Source organism: Seriola lalandi, unplaced genomic scaffold (genome assembly GCF_002814215.2).
Source record: "Seriola lalandi dorsalis isolate HSWRI2012SDOR001 ecotype SW California unplaced genomic scaffold, Sedor1 jcf7180002054441, whole genome shotgun sequence".
NCBI classification, from domain to species: domain Eukaryota; kingdom Metazoa; phylum Chordata; class Actinopteri; order Carangiformes; family Carangidae; genus Seriola; species Seriola lalandi.
Genome location: NW_019524994.1, coordinates 546,585 through 563,735, shown reverse-complemented (window position 1 = coordinate 563,735; position 17,151 = coordinate 546,585). Strand labels below are relative to the sequence as shown.

General features: G+C 39.4%; 1 protein-coding gene across 2 annotated transcripts; it reads left to right on the top strand.

The window, feature by feature from the left end:
• The first annotated feature begins 1,745 nt into the window (after positions 1–1,745).
• On the top strand, positions 1,746–17,127 carry miga1 (mitoguardin 1). Of its 2 annotated transcripts, XM_023410890.2 has the most exons (17): positions 1,746–1,847; positions 3,924–4,080; positions 7,030–7,195; positions 7,688–7,806; positions 8,328–8,460; positions 8,628–8,764; positions 9,859–9,982; positions 10,163–10,263; positions 11,791–11,900; positions 12,069–12,141; positions 12,698–12,784; positions 12,866–12,964; positions 13,071–13,205; positions 13,398–13,451; positions 13,635–13,751; positions 14,327–14,592; positions 14,809–17,127. In XM_023410890.2, exons 2-16 carry the CDS (start codon positions 3,982–3,984, stop codon positions 14,543–14,545), a joined length of 1,773 nt encoding a protein of 590 aa, XP_023266658.1. In that variant the 5' UTR covers positions 1,746–1,847; positions 3,924–3,981; the 3' UTR covers positions 14,546–14,592; positions 14,809–17,127. The 2 variants fall into 2 exon arrangements, with proteins under 2 accessions (XP_023266658.1, XP_023266657.1); XM_023410889.2 differs by having other exon boundaries at positions 14,327–17,127.
• The last annotated feature ends 24 nt before the right edge of the window (positions 17,128–17,151 follow it).

Below are 17,151 nucleotides of genomic sequence, written 5' to 3'. Positions count from 1 at the left end.
TACACATCGTACATTCTGTAAATGTGCATATGTTAAAAATATCTATGATACATTTTTAGACAAGTTGCAAGGACATATGTTACAACAATAGATACTTTATGTAGCCTATATTTGGTGCATATACCTTGTTTTTGGGTAGAAATGTTTTTCAAAGTAAAAGCAAGGATGTCCAGCCTACCAATACAGGTTTTAATAGGAGAGAAAGCAAGGTACTTTCTCAGGGAAGCGGGTTGATACACAAAAAGGAACCTGACCTCTCACACGAAGACTTGACATTAACCCTTAACTGGCACCCTACAGTTAACCTCTATCAGATGGGGTCCCATGATGAACTAGCACTGCTTTGGACTCACCCTTGCTTAGGCCGTTGGAACATACATTTAAAACTGAAAAAAAGTTTGATGGAGTGAATGAGTGGTGTAACAAAATAATAGCAAAACATTTATTGTATGTTTAATACTCATCCACTGAGCCAGGCTTATTTTCAAATTTAAATGATGAAGCCCTTTTAATGGGAATATTCATACTTCATAGGGCTTTTTATAGCCATGTACAATACAGGATCTCACCTCATAAATGTCCACATTGGGGTTTCGGGAAAAAAAAGGAAAACGGGTCATAGCATAACAACTCACCTAGGACCTCATAGATTTTCTTGAAAAAATTCATGTGAGAGCTCTTACTAAATTCATGGGACCTTGGGACATTCGACAGCTCTACTTCAAACACTTTTTTAGTTATCAATTTTGAAGTCTGGCCCACAGGCTAAATGTAATTAACATCTTATTTTTCACTGGTTTGGGTTAAAATTTGTGCAAAACATAAAAAAATCAGACAATTTGCAACATGTATTGATGTAAATATTGCTCAATTTTTCCTTTACCTTAACAAGCCAAGCAATCTTTGATTTTCAAAATAAATATTATCTCCACTAGTTTTCACTTTTTTGCAACTCAATTTTGTTGCATTAATATAGTTCTATCACATAACAAAGAAGTAATTTGGTCCTGCTTAAAAAAATTGTGATATACTCCTCTGATCATCATGACTCATTAGTTTGACATAATTTTGACTATCCAACACTTTAATTATTTTTATCAAATCTACCGTATCTACGGAAATAATGAGTTGGAAAAATGTGCAGTAGGTTATGTGCCTAGGCATTTGAGATGTTTAGCTTCTTATTCATCACACAAAACCATCTGGGAGGCGTCTGATTGATTCTGAAATCAGTCTGCAGCAGGACAACAAGCCCAAACATACAGCCAGAGTCATGAAGAGCTATCTGCAGAGACAAGAAGAACAAGGAGTCCTGCAACAGATGGTCATTATGGAGTCTCAAGATCATGGAGTCAGTCTGGGATTATGTGAAAAGACAGAAGACATGGACACAGAATAAATCCACAGAAAACCTGTGGTAAATTCACCAAGATGTTTGGAACAATATACCTGCAAAGTACCTTGAAAAACTATGTGTAAGGTCCTGTTTTAAAAGCAAAGATGGTCACATCATATATTGATTTGGTTTGTTTTTTCCGTTAACTGTACTTTGTATCAAGTTAATTGATAAACAAAAGCTATTCATGGTATTATTTTTGTGAAATTCCCCATCAGTATTTGGATGGAAAACCCCACAGAAAAATTCAACCATGGATATATTTGTAATACTTGAGGAAGCCGCGTGGGGGAGCAGAAACTCCATAAAGATGACAAGGAGCATGCTTTTATTTTGAAAGTCAAGCTACATGGTAGGTGCTGTGGCCCGAGTCCTTCACTCTGCCTTCGCTGAGGTCAGTTGGAGGGGCCGGGTAAACCACCGGGAACTGCTGTGGAGGAAACTTTCAAATGTAACGGTGATATTGTCGATACTTTACATTTGTCACGCTCAGTTAGAAGACAGCCACCCAAGCTGACGAGTTTATTTGTTAGGCTGTTTAGGCATAATAAGGGCGCACACTGCTAGCCGTTACTAGCCTTGTTAGGTAAGTTAGCCGTTAGCTGCTCAGTTAGGCCAATAACTTTACCATGTGCTAATATGATCAACCTGACAGAACTGGTTCAGAGGTAGGGTGTTGTATTTATTAATTTCAGCGATGTGTACCTGAAAACGTCCCGGGAAGTTACTGAAACTCTTGAAGGAATTGCTAAAATGTATTTGAGGATGTTTTAGGTGTTGCAGTACTGAATGAAAGAATGAATGAAGTTTGATCATTTCGGTCAGAATCAGCTTTATTGTTGAAGTATGTTTGTTCATACAAAGACTTAGACTCCGGTTTCTAGTTGCTTTCAGTGTGCTGCTTGTACACAGGAAACATGACTACAAACAATCCCCAGGGAGCAAAGATAAATAAACATAAACACATGACTATTACCTATAAGCAAGTAGGTGGAAAAAACCCAAAACAGATCCATATAGCAACAGCAAATATACAATATAAATATAAGTCAACCATTTTCTGAAGTTGTCAACAAGGAAACAAGTGGTGCAGGCATGAAAGAGTGCTGGAATAAATATTAGATGTAATAACTTGCTTTATATACATCCTGTTGGTGCTTATTTCAGTGTTTGTTGTAGAGTAGTGAGATGGCACTAAAAACACAGAAGAGGATATAAAATATGTTAAAATAGAATACATTAATATAATATACAAAACATGAAATAGAAACGGAAATTCAGTACTCTGTTTCTCAAAATTTGATAAATGATATAGTCTGCAACTAACAGTTATTTTCTTCATTGATTAATCTGTTCAATACAAAACATTAACAATTCCTCAGAGCCCAAGAAGTTGAAACCAAAGAATATTTGACCCCTATTCCCTGAAAAATAACCAAAATGACTCGTTTATTATCAAAGTATTTGCCAATTTATTTTCTTTTGATGGACTAATCAAGAAATCGATGTTGCACTTGTTCTTATTAACAAGATATACTAAGTCCTTATTGTGAAATAACAACATGAAGTTTCTAAATAAAAACTGAGATGGTCAAAAGTAATAAAATGATACATTAACTAAAGCCAGAGTTATGAGATAAGTTAAAATTTGATTTACAAAGACAAATTTATGAGATACTAACAAACTGTTAATTTTGACTTAGTTACATCTTAAAGTTGTAACTGAAAGAGTTATACTTTGTATCCTTAAATCTCATTCTACACATTTGTCTCACTCACAAGTTGAAAAGATAACTTCAAACTAGTGTGTCTTACTTTTACTAATCCTAAACCCAAACTGACAGTGGTTTAATGCTGACATTGAGAGATATTGCCAAGACCTGCACCTCTTCAGTATTGTTAATTTGTCAGTAGCATATGAATATTTTCACAGACAGTGACAGCTTCTACAAAAATCCAATGCAAGCTATTTCTCAAGAAACAACGTTTTACCAGGCTAAGACCCAGCTTCAAACAGGATAATCATCCATGTGATGAGCCACATGAATCTCTTGTGCAAACTTAATTGGATGTTGCATGTAGTCCTGTCAGGTGGATATACAGCAGCTTAGAAGATGTGGTTCTGCAGTGTGGAACTGTGTTTAGAGAAAGCAATACTGTGCAGATATCTAAGGCCACTTTGTTCAGGCATGTGTACAATGTTTCATACCTTTGGTGGGATTGCTGGTAGTCCTGTAGATCAGTGGATAGTGAATGATCCAGTCATTTGACAGTTTGTCAGTTCTTTCATTAGTTTTCATGCAAGTAATAATTGGGATTGGAGTTTTTTATGTAATCAGGTTTTTTTTTTCCCTAAAATATTTTAACAAATATGTGGTTGATAAGCCCCACTATACTCAGATTGGGCAAGCATTGCTACTTGCAGATATTGTATGTCAGAGGCTTTATGTAATAACGTCATTTTATCCCCTCCTGAGCCTCCAAGGTTAAACCCTTGCATGTCGCTCACTCCTGTCATCCTGTTCAGTTCCAGCAGAATGGTGATGTGGATAAGGGAGTTGCCAAGTCATGGATAGACCGCCACAATGACACATGAGACCCTCGCCAACTCCCAGCTGTCTGTCAAGGCTGCTGCCCTGCGCATGGTTAACCTACCCCTGTCCGTCTACGGCTCCCTGGCACAGGTGAGAGTGTATTTGAAAGTGGCAGGGGTGTGTCAACAACTTTGTTTTTGGGAGTTCTGAATAGTGTCTGTCTCTTGGTCATGAGAGGTGAGGTTGTTGAGGGTATGATTTCATTTGAATTTAAGGTTCTTTCCCTAACTGTATTGAAAACATTTGCTTTGTTGCTGTTAATATTTGATTTGTCTAATCATAATACCGGCCTAAACAAATAGTGGGTCTGAAGTATGTGGGTGTTCCTCTTCTTAACAGCTTTTTTACTTGCTATCAATGATATTTTAACAAAATGACTACTTTGTAACCTAGTATTTCTTGTAACAATTTCTTGTACCAAAAACAAACACAATTCAATGAAAAACAAACAAACAATAGAAATGAAAAAAATAAAAAAACAGAACAACTAGACAATTGCAGACTCCCCATTTTGAGAGTAACACAAAGATCATTCATATATTTTAATAACAAAACAAGCCTGTCATATTGCAGTGGACCCTTTGTATATCATAAATCTGAATATGGGAGAGAGTCGTTTTTTGTTCTTCTAAACACATGTGAATGATCAACATCAAAAGATCCACACTGTCTCCATCCATTTATTAAATAAACCTTTGGTTATTAGTTAAGGTGCAGTGTTTGGTTGTATAGCCCCTCACCCCTGTGGTCATGGTGTTTATTTGTACCCTCATGCGCATGCTGGTAGAACATGAAATACAAATACCTGGAACCACTCATCCAAACTTTCTAATGCAACCGGTTGTCAAAAAAATCCACTGGCCTTCTTTTAACCTATTTTTTTTCCACATGAGGTATTTCTTTTTTTTTTTTTTTTTTTTAGTTAGACGTGTGTCTTTGTGAAGCACAACAAGTTGCTCGGAGATCTGATCTGATCGAATTTGGCACAGCTCCATTCATAGTGTTTCGTCTAAGCCGATTAGTTATGCCTTTGGCCGTATCTGTTTGGATGTGAAGTACTACTACCTTCTTGAGCAGTTTAGTTCTTCGGCTAAAGGCGTGATGGAGAGGTTCTGGCCGGCAAGAAAGTGGTTGAACGGATGTGTACAATTCTTTACTTGCGTAGAAGCCAAAATGCTCGTATGAAAATCTAGATTCAATATGAGTGCCTATATTGAAGATATATATTGCCTATATATAAGACAACAATGAAATGCAAATTAAAATGACAGTTTAAAAAGAGACACAAAACTACATTAAAGAGCTTCTGACTTGGAATTAGGTACTTCCATTTTTGCATGGGAACATTTCAGGGGATTTCCACTGTTTTTCTTTGCTGCCCTTTGTGTCCTTCAGGATGCTAACCGGTATTTTTCCCTCAGTGACCCTCATGTTACTGCGTTTATGAGTAGTGCATGAGGGGAGTTTGTGTGTGCACAGAGTCACGTAGCAGATCTGATTTCATTCAGAATCTGGTAGGAACATGCCTGCGATGTGGCTGTAGCAGAAGACACAGCACAGAAACAATGCAGGCCAGTAGCAGCATTACATCATCACATCCCATTCCGTAGCTTTAAAAAAATAAAAAAAAGTCAATATTATGGATGTTGTCATAGCTCCAAACTGAGAGTTTATGTAATCTTCATTTGTGCAGCAGCGGTGTCTGTGTGGATAATCTCTGCGCCATTCAGTGTTTCTATCTATAGTTGACAGCGGTTATGCATGCTATCTGAAATTGATGCCTTAAAATCTAGATGACAGGCTGGTAGCTGATTCTCAGTGCTGCCTGTTATGTAATCAGTATCCACTATATTTTCAGTTGAGTATCCTCAGTCTAACTCTAAACAAGCAGAAATTGTTTTCGTTCAAGTGTTGCATTTAATACATTTCCGTCCATGATGTTTTTTTCCAGCTCTTGTGGTGTTTAGTCATCAACTATCATCGCTTTTTAAATAACCAGCCTCAGTGCAGCGTTTTCAAAGATCCGTTTTTGGATGTTGGATACTGTATCATTGATCTGACAGCCACTGTCTTGTGTACAGCTACTTTGCCTCAGGCTTCCTCTGTTTTTAACATTTTGTATCTAGCTACTTTAACCAACATGTTCCTGCATTTCCCAAAATATTTTTCACAATCCCTAACAAATCTCTCTCTACAGGTTTGATTGATTTCTGCTTGCGTGTTTGCAAAAAATGTCTGAATGCCAAATTCCACCTCTAGAAAGAAGCTCTTGCTTTTTGATTCTGATAGGCTTTACATCCTCATTTTAACTGTTTATGTTTTGTATCACTTAAACATTTTCAGCCATCAATCTATATCTATATATATCTATTGCTGTTGAGGATCATCGGTACTGTATCTGGATCTAATGTCACATTATTTCGGTCTTGTCTGTTGGAATATGAAAATAACAGCACCAAACAAAACATGGGCCAGAAATGTGTAATATATGTTGCAGTAGTTTTAACTTTGTTGAATTGTTTCAGGATATCTTTTTGCTCATTTAACCTAAATGGGTTTAGAGTTAGGGTTAGCGCTAACAGCCATTTTGCTATGGGTGTTAAGGCTGGGGGCATCACTTCAGTTTTTTTTGTGCTGGTGCCAAAGATACTTGAGTCTTTGTATCAACATTAAATCAACATGTTTTCTACAGAATCATTTCTTATATTTACCAGTGTCGAATACTCGGTGCCGTGGACACATGTTGGTTGTTTTTGAGATTGAGTCCTAATGTAAGATTGTCTTCTTCCCCGGTCAGTTTTACATGTAACAGCTATAATTGAACAACAACAGTAACACAAAGGAGCGTGTTGTAGTGTGTGTGAGTTTTGAGATCTCATTATTCCTGTGGTGAGGAAAAGAGATCTGATTTTTTTTTTTTTTTTTTTTAACCATCCCAGGTTAACCAAACAAGGCAGAAACCAATCTGCTGTACAAAGTTCTTTTTAAAGCGCATAAACATTTAACCTCTGGCTCTTCCTCCCTCTGCCTGTCCTCCAGGTGAGTGTCAGCACAGGCACCAAGAAGCTGGTGGCCGCCACTGCCTTTGGGGCCGTCTCGCTCCTCCTCCTCGCACGGCGCTTCCAGAGGAGGAAGGGCAGAAAGAAGGTTCACTCGCCTCAGTGGGAGCAGGCTGGCTTTGAGTTCTTCTCCCCAGCAGGGAACGGTAAGACTTCCTGTGATATTTTTTACCCTGAACCACCAACCAGGTTTGTGATGTAATCAAACTGACATGCTAGTCTGAACCTTAATTACCTTTTAACTGTTAACAGCCGGCTCTAGTTAAATGCTTTAACTCATTTAATCTAACGTAGGAAGATTTATACTGCTGATTAGTCCTAAAGAGAAATGTACATAAATTTAGGATTATATGGGGCTGAATGCAAGAAGCAGTTAGCCAGGGTAATTCATTCTTTTCAATATAACTGATTCAATAGATTTTTCTTTTAAAATATATGGACAAACTTTATACAAGTTTAAACAGTGACTAGATACATTTTTTTTCAAATCATCTACAGCAGAAAAGGTTAGTTACACAGTTGTGGTGTTACAATCATCAACATGGCCTCTCCGTTGTTTAATCCTGCTACATGTTCATGTACCGTGATCACCGTATTCTGATCATTCTCTTATCTCTAAACTCTCTTTATCTGTCCAGATAACACCAGTCAAAACATCACTCTCTCTCTCAACTCCAAGAATGGCTACTCCTCTGGTCTGGTCCTCACTACAGCAGACTACAGGAAGCTGTCCGGGTCGCTGCTGAGCTTGGCCTCGGTGAGACAAAGACAAAGAGTTTGGTTACAGATTTTTTTTTTGTCTAAATCAGAATAGAAAGATTGATTATGCTGCATTTTTTTATATGCGGTTTGTTGCGGTTCCCATTTTCCTAATATATACAAACCAGTGATGATTAAGATTTGTTGTCCACAGTGACATAATTTCACTTGTGTTAGGTTTTGTTGTCAATTCAAATGCGCTTGATGTGAGCTCTCCCCTAGATTCAGAAGTAAATGATGAATGAAGCTGGTGGTCAAATAGCATTTACTCGTACTGTATGTGATCTGTAGGTAGGGTCTATTATGTACGATGATGAGTGGTATAAATTTCTTGTACATGTGATTAGCATTTATATATTTACAGATGCCAGTTTCCCCACAGCTTTTCTAGATTGTATTTGTAGGCCTGCATCTGTACACTCAATGGTTAAAGCACAACCCGAATGGTGCATTGTGTTTGTATTAAGAAGCTGTTACCGCTGCTTGAAAGTTAAGTTTGTTCGTTTGCTGTCTCTGCAGGTAAAAAGCATGAACTCATCGAGCAGCAGCACCTGCGCGAATGAGTCCATCTGTTGGGACAGAGTGGGGGACGCTGACATCTGCAGTGTGGTCAACTTACCAGTCACCACGCCTGAAAACCTGTACCTCATGGGTAAAAACACTTATGGACCACATAATAAATGTCAAAATAATGGAAGTATTCAGTCCATAAAACTGTTTTAATTCCTCTTAATAACCAGTTTTTGATGGGTTGCTTTGTTTTGAAATGGGGCTTGAAATTTTAGGGAAATTCAAGGTTGATGTGTGTTGTGTTTGCAGGTATGGATTTGTTTGAAGAGGCTCTTCGGCGGTGGGAGGAAGCGCTGACATTCAGGAGCAGGCAGGCTGAGGACGACGCGAGTTGTGCCTCCGTCAAAACGGGAGCTGGAGACGCCATCGCCGAGCAGAACAAGGAGGTGAACACACGTAAACAATGACTGAAGTAAAGCAGCTATCCAGATGATCATTTTTAAGATGATGTATTTTTTTAACAAGGAAATGTCCCATCACCCGGGAGCCTGTAAACGGCCATTTTGCTCTAACACCACATAAAGTAATTGGACAGCTTCTTCTTCAGCCTGAGACTCAAGAGTTGGTGTATTGATTCATTGTCTGTGTGTCCTCTGCTCCTTTATACCAGAGGAAGGCTGAGAGGAGTAGATCGCCCACAAACACTGCGTTACAGGTCACATATGAATAACCAGCATTCTCACAACCCACCGGTGTCACAGGGTTTGGATTGTGTAACAGCTAACTCACTGGCTCTGCTACCTGGTTTAAAGGGCTTTGGATTAGCGCGGGTCAAATAGTTAAGCCTGGGCACCCAAACAGACGTCCAGTCTGCTGCTTGGTCTTCTGTCAAGGATATCCCCTCTGCACTGTTGGGCCTCTTTAGAAGCTTATTTAAAATTAGGTCAAGGGGGGTTCCCGCGAAAGAACTGATGAGGAGTGAAAAGGCATTTAGAATAATGAGGGTATTAAAAAAATCTTGAATTCCTTTATCTTACCTCTGCCCCAGCTGGCACCAGCTTACATTACTACATTCAAGGGTTCAATACAAATTGCACAGCAAAGGACAAAGATGAGGACAAAGGGCAGGGGCATGGTTTAAAATAGGTGATTTAAAATAAGTAGTTATTGGTTTCTCCTGTTTCACCTTGGCTTGATACATGGGGAGCAGGTGCAGGTACATTGTGATCCGACTTCCCCAGCAGAGGACAGCACCCGGCTTTAAAAGTGTCCCGCATATTACCATCAACAACTATCCGGTGGGGAAGTGTTCATACTGCTGTAAAGTAGGAAGATAACTCTCCGGATAACAAGAATTCATTTCCCCAAGAATGAGTAGATCAGAAGATTTATGCATCCGAGAAGTAAAACTCACAGTACACTCACTATATCTTCTATCCATACGTCAACACTCGCGTATTAAAGTTTGTTAAGATGAAGCATTAGTACCTGTCAGTCTGAGTCATATATCTCTAGTTCATCATGAATGTTTTGTGATCAGGACGCCATCAGCGCAGAGTTCATCCACCGGCTCAAGTCTCTGCTGCAGAGGGCTTACCGCCTCCAGGAGGAGTTTGAGGGAGTGTTGGGCATGTCGGAGCCCTCGTCCAACAGCAACAGCCAGGGTGAGTCACTGTTACAATATTATGTCATTTTTCCCGACCAACAAAGAACAATAAGTATAACCTGTATAATGTCCTGCAAAGCCATACAAAAGCTTGTCGGTAGAGTGCTTTGTAAGTTGACCGCACTATATAACAAGATCAAAATTAAAGTTGTGTGAACGTGATTATTCTCCTTCCCAGATAAAATGGCAGACATTTTGTCCAGAGAGGAGCTGGACGACGTCTGTCTGAGAGACAGCATCAGCATCGCCTCCACTGACTCTTTCGTTTCTGCTGCAGAGGTAAGAGAGTCACCGAACCGCATTCTGGAAATATCACTAATCCCCACGTCACCTCGTCACTCATCTCATTGACACCTCAAGAATTTTTAATATATTCTTTAGTAACTTATTGTGAGGATGATGACTGAACACTGCAGCTCATGTTCTTTGGTTCAGTGTGAAGAAAAATCGTCAGAGTTTATTTATAAGCAGGTCTTATTGAAGTACAGTAGTTGAAGTTTTCAAAAGGAAACTATGGATTACGGCCTGGTTGATATAAAGTGTCGGCAGCTTTCAGAAGCTTTTATAACATAAAACAAAAGCAGCGATTCACACAATATAGTCAACACCTTCAGATGTGGTCACAAATCAGGCAACTTGATAAACCACAGCTTTTCAGCATTATGTATATGAATACAGTGTTTGTCCGATTCACTACAAGAGTGTTGCTCTGATTACTATACAGTGTTTTGCTGCAACTTTACATGTAGTAAAATGTTTTTTCACAAATACACCAATAATCATTAAAAATATATAGAAGTGTAGTGTAATAAATATAATGCTTCGCAAGCCCACAGGTGATTTACCTGAGTCATAGCTGAAGAGAAACAAGCAAACATCTTATTCTCAGATGTCTGACTGGTTCTCAGCAGGAGTTTGATTCAAATAGCTCTGATCTTCCTGCAGGTTTTCCGCCCGCTGTTAAACTCTTCTCAGCTTATCTGTTTGACTCATTAAGTCACTGTGGGGGCTCGAGCTGTGTATCCGCTGCTACTGGTGCACTTGACCGACGAAGTACAAAAATAAACTGGTGCTTAAGAATCACTGACTTATTTACTGAAGCTACATCTGAATTCCCTGAAATGAAATGTTCAGACAAGTTCTAGATGTTGGAAATCTCCACCAGGACTGGGTGATTAACACGTTCACTGCGCTTCATTTGATGTACATGGCTGTTAAACAGTTGAACTTTAGTGAGCAGCTAAGCACCTACAGTTAAATAGATAATTCTCCAATATTTATTAAGGCTTAAAATTAAGATACTTGTTCCCCACTTCCTGACCAGTGAGTAGAGGGTTGAGCTCTCCGCAGTGAAACTGGGTCACTAAAAATAGACCCTCCACATTCCTCCATTAGTGTACAACATTCAGCTCACTGTCTGTCTGCAGCTGTTTTTACTATAACATCCACTATACTACAACATGGAGACGTCTCTGCACTGTCAGGGAATGGTTTTATAATACTGATCAAAACAGCACAACAATACTTAATAATGAATAAGGGGGAAAACACCGAGGTCAGACATGACATGAGAGTTTACACTGTAATCCAGAACATGGTGAACCTGAACTTATTCCGAACAACGATAGGTGGGACAAGAAGTTGTCCACCAAGAAGTTCATCAGATTAGGAAGCATCTTTTCTTTTTATAGATTGAAAAACAATATAGCAACAGTGGGGGAAAACATATATTATGGGAGTAGTAAGTAGTGTGTGCAGTAAAGGAGTAAGTAGTGTGTGCACTTAAAGCTTGTGTGTGTGTGTCAGCTGTCAGAACACAGAGAGCTGAGGAGTGTCTTCGCCCTGGGTCACCACTTGTTCTACGAGGAGGCGCTTCAGATGGCCGAGGACGGCAAGATTTCCTGCAGAGTGCTGCGGTAAATACACTAACTGATATAACACTCATGAAATACAGAAGACTGGCAGCACCAGGAAACCTGCAGTACTTCACAGAGGCTGGACAGTCTTTCGTTTCGTTTTTTGCAGCCTGTCTTTTCTGCAGACATTTTGATCTCATTGGCCTTTTCCTCATCTTTCATCATCAGGACTGAGATGCTGGAGTGTCTTGGGGACTTGGATTTCCTTGCTAAGTTGCACTGTGTCCGGCAGGCATGTCAGGTACAGTCAAGCCTAATAAATTGAAATCCAGCACTATAACATGGTTCCTACTGAGGTAATGGGATTTCCTGAATGTTGTGGAATTTAGAAAGTTGCGTACCAGAGTGGGAAGTTTGGATTGTTGTTTTGTTTTTGTTTTTTTACAGCTGTATTGAGGATACACAGCTGATATTCCTTTTTTCTGAGATAGAAATACAATTGCAGAGCTGTAATTATATGCACATCACAGAGGTGCAAGACAATAAAAACAAAAAAAAACATTTTGACCTGAGAAATATGAGTTGGATTAAAACATTGTCTATTTGAACACATTTTGCGGCTTGCAGTCAATGTTCAGATGTAGCTGTTTTCCATTCAGATGGAAATGCAGCATCAAAACAGGAACGGGTGAAATCTTAATGTCTTTGGATCGTGCCACGACTCTGAATGTTACACAGTGGGAACCATTAAACTTGCAACTTAAAAGCTACTTATGTGTAGAGTTTGAATTTTCAAGTTTTGCACCATCCATTTAAAAAAGGATCAGTGTGAGTAAAATAATGTTTTGTGTCTCCAGCTCATTCTGTGCGAGAGGGCGACCAGGATGTTTCTGGCCGAAACAGGAAAGAAAATACTGTCTTCCATTATTGTTAAAGCGCAGAAGGTGAGACTGAAGCCGCAGTTAGTGAATAGAATGATCCGTGGTGAGATGTTTCCGTCCTGACTGTTACTGTTTGGTTTCCAGAGCCCAAAGAGATTCGAGGAGGTGTTCGAAGAGATGATTTCCTTCTTAGAGCACACAGAGCACTGGGAAAACACAGAGGTGGAGCTGGCCACACGAGGAGTAAGTGTCTCTGTCTGACTGTCCAATCGCAGCCAGTACCAAGAGGAAAAGTGCCAACTGCTCTTTGCTTTTTTGAATAATAATATTTTAAACTCACCCTCACCAGGTGAAGCACTTGAACTTCTATGATATAGTGCTGGACTTCATCCTGATGGATTCATTTGAGGACCTGGAGAATCCACCAATCTCCATCCAGAACGTGATCAACAACCGCTGGCTCAACAGCTCCTTCAAGGAAACGGTGAGTCGAACTGTAAAGTGAACATGATTTTAAAAAAAAAAACAAAACAAAACATACCAAAACGGGGGGGGGGGGTCCTGGAGAAAATGGGTTACACATTTTGTTAAGAAGCTCTATAGTTGGAGGATTTCAGCATGTTCCAGTTGGTGACTTTTGTCTTTCCATTGAATGTGATGTGTATGTGTTTCACAGGCGGTGGCATCAAGCTGTTGGTCAGTGCTGAAGCAGAAGAGACAACACATGAAGGTACAAGTCCAACGCCCTCATGATGTTTTCTAGTGTCCTGTTACAGGACTGTAAAGAAATGCAGCGGATAGCACAGATGCACAATAATTAGACACAACTGACTAACTACCAGTTTACTCAGCTGTTAGTTGGTATGCGTTCAGTTAGTGGAGAGTCTAATCTGTCACTCCTCTTCTGTCTCAGGTTTCTGACGGGTTCATCGCTCATTTCTACACTGTGTGTGAACAGATCAGCCCGGTCCTGGCCTGGGGCTTCCTGGGGCCCAAGAGCTCCCTGCACGACTTCTGCTGCTTCTTCAAGGTCGGTCTCAGCACCAGAAAATAACACCACGAACACATGATATCTGCCAGTTTATTATTCTGAACGTGGTGATTAGTCAAATTGAAATCAATAAATCGTTTCACTAATTTTTCAAGCAAAAGCTGTGAAAAAAAGCCAAATGTTTGCTGCCCTTCTTTGTCATATATCCCTGTAAAGGGAATATTTATATAGGAGGAAAATTTCAAATTGGAGATGTTGATGTGTTGTAACATCATGACGAATAAATAGGGCTCATCAATTTAGAGTTTATTTATTTATCCATGGTCACTGTTCATTTTAATTTACAGCATCCAAAGTCATCTTGTGACAGGGACAACTTAAAAAAAAATGCTTTTTAAATATTTTCAGAACAATCACCAATCAAGCCCCCCCCCCCCCTTTTTTTTTTTTTTTCTAAAATAAGAAATTGAAATTAATGAATCAGGTTTTTGAGAATTATTGACATGGTGAAAATGTATCTGAGAAGTATATTCAGCCTTTCTGAGAAAAGATGAAGCTGTTGACCTCAAGTTCAGTTTTCATCCATTCGCTCATGAATCATACTTCTCCTGTAGGACCAGGTGCTGTACTTCCTGAAGGACATTTTTGACCTGGACAAAGTGCGCTACACATCAGTGGAGAGTCTGGCCGAGGACATGCTCCACCTGCTGCACCGCCGCTCCGAGCTGCTGCTTGCCTACCTGGGAGCCGACTCGCTGCGGCACATCAACGGCTGCAGTTCCCCGCGGGTGCAGCTGGTGTCCAGCACCCTGCTGGAGGCAGGAGTGCAATGAGAGACGAGAAGGAATCTCCATACGATAACCTCAGCATTTATTCTAGCGTAAGTTCACACCAACCATTGGACCAAAGAAAGAAACTATGTGTAGGTGTGAAGGCATCTTTTATCTGTGGTGCAACCTATTGGGGGAGGGGGGGGGGGTCAGAGCCAGAAGCTTCAGTCTTGCGACTTCACCCTCTGACATGACTTAATTTGCACCCATTTGGTTAAACTCAACACTCACTGAAGAATTTTAACGTAAAACACTATTTCACCAAGGTCTGAAATCCACTCCTCACATCTCCCATCATGCCGTGTGCTCCCATTGCTCTGTGTCTGAGGATCCAGATAGACTGAGCCAGCTGTCTGCCTTCACACATGATCATTATCTCCGGTGTGGCCTCCTCCTCTCCCCAGCCCCTTTTCACTGTGCCATGGCAGTGTACGTTAGTTTTAAAATATCAGAGCAATAATATTTATAACTGAACCTTGCTGTGAGCCTGGCACCGACTCTCTTGCAGTAGATATCACTCTGTGTAAATTGAGACATATTTATTGCCAGTAAGAGCAATTCGTGTGGAAAAAAGAGAAAGATATTTTACCATATTTATTTTATCATACAGCTAAATGATGCAGGATTTATTTTTTAGAAGTCGTAGTTGTGCCTGTTCGCATCAGTGGTTTTGTGATCAGCTTCAAACAGACAGTAGTTTGAAAACCAGTGCTGTAAACTTTTAAACTTCATCAGATTTGCTAGATGTAATTTCCACATCCTACTGAACATGTGCAATGCAAAACCATTAAATGTACTTTGTGTGTTTGTTAAAAGCACATGTGAACAAAGGGACTCAATTTGAGAAATGTAGAATAAAATGTTTTGACTGGAGTCATAAACAGAAGAAATGGGTCAGGCTGAGTGCTGTCGTTAAATTAAGTTACTTCAAAAGGGAAAGATGTTTTTTGGCACCAGGACTCGTAAACCTTTATGCAATATTAAATTAATCCCAGCACATTCGGTCCACTAGGACCATGATCCCATCAGCTACAGGACATAAAAGATTATACTTCACTGTTTCATAACCCTCCAGCTGTTTCACAACTTGTGCCCCCCTGTTTCATGACGGGCGAACACACAAGAAGCCTTACTCTCACTGCACATATTCAAGCCTTGTCTTCATCACTGAATGTCAGTCTGAAAAAGTCTTTTTGTTTTTCATGACCTGTGAGGTTTGAAATGTACTAATATATTATTATTAATGTCTGCTCTGCTAATCAGTCACTGCCATGTACAGGACATGCACCACATGAAAGCTTTGAGCAGTGGCGTTACTGCAGGACTAAATGTGTGTTGACAATACGAGAAGAGTTGATTCCAAAATGCGGCACATTGGAGCAACGGTGTGAAACATTTCAGGGCTGATGGACGACCCTGAAGTGATTCATACTGTCATCGGCTCTTTTTGCAGGATAGACACTTGGAAAAATGTGAATCTGTCTTAAAACAACACTCACACCTACAGTAAATGTACGTTGACAAAATCATTAGTCCTGCTCATAAACAAATCCAATCCTATTGGGAGGAAATCCACAGTCCTCTTGTGTAAACAAGCTTCCAAAGTAATCTGAGTTTGACAATTCAAAGAGTTGTCTTCCAAAGTTGGACTGATATGAAAAGATTCAAAATATTTATCAGCAACTGGCCAAAATTCCCAGGTTTCAGCTTCTCATGAGACTATTTTCTTGTTTTCTTTTATGATGGTAACTGAATATCTTTGGGTTTTGTACTACTACACATTTTAGACTCTAGTAACTTTGGGTGGGGATGTTTTGATATTTGTTGAGTCTATATACCAAATGATTGAGAAAATAATCTATAAATCAATCTATAATACAGGTCATTAGTTAAAGATCCAGTTTCCTCCCTGAGTTATAACTGGTTTGGTCAGGTTGTGATAATTTGGTTGGTTTCCATTTAAGAAAATCAGTCTAAATCCAAATTGATGTGCAATAACTGACAAACGATGACAATCGAAATTTCCCGTTCAAATTATTCATAGCGCTGTGATTAAAGTAGGCTTTCTGCAGGGATCACCAGGTTTAAGAGCTTTTAATACATGAACAACTAAGTATAATGGAAAAACACTTTTCAATTGGACAATTTGGTCTAGATTTATTTCACTTGAGTATTCCCAGCAGGATATAAGTGTCTAATGATATAATTCATTTGTGATCAGATGAGCAGTGATTCTGATCAGTCATTTTTGGCCACATAATAGTAAAGCAAATGGGATGTCCTGAAAGAATTTTAATTGGTTATTTATTTTATGATTGATTCAAATTGGACTCAGCTTTGGAAGAGCCTCAGTTTATTTGTGGATTTTGTCACATTTAATAGGAATCTTATAAGGAATGGATCCGTTCAGGGCCAGGATGAACAGGAACAATAAACAGTGTCAGTCAGTGTGAGTGGCTGTAAGACTTGTGAAACTATCCTTAAAAGGTTTCTCATTTTGTCAACAGACAGGGAATAAAGTTTAAGATTTGTGAGTTCACCTTGTTTTTGTGTATAAATTAAGCAAATAAAAAGACTTTAATGTGCTTGATGGGTATTTTGTTTTTCTT

Coding starts and splice junctions, on each gene's coding strand:
- miga1 (XM_023410890.2), top strand. CDS start 3,982: ATGACACATGAGACCCTCGCCAACTCCCAGCTGTCTGTCAAGGCTGCT. Junction 8,765..9,858: donor TCGCCGAGCAGAACAAGGAG/GTGAACACACGT, acceptor TTTTGTGATCAG/GACGCCATCAGCGCAGAGTT. Junction 13,752..14,326: donor ACTTCTGCTGCTTCTTCAAG/GTCGGTCTCAGC, acceptor CTTCTCCTGTAG/GACCAGGTGCTGTACTTCCT.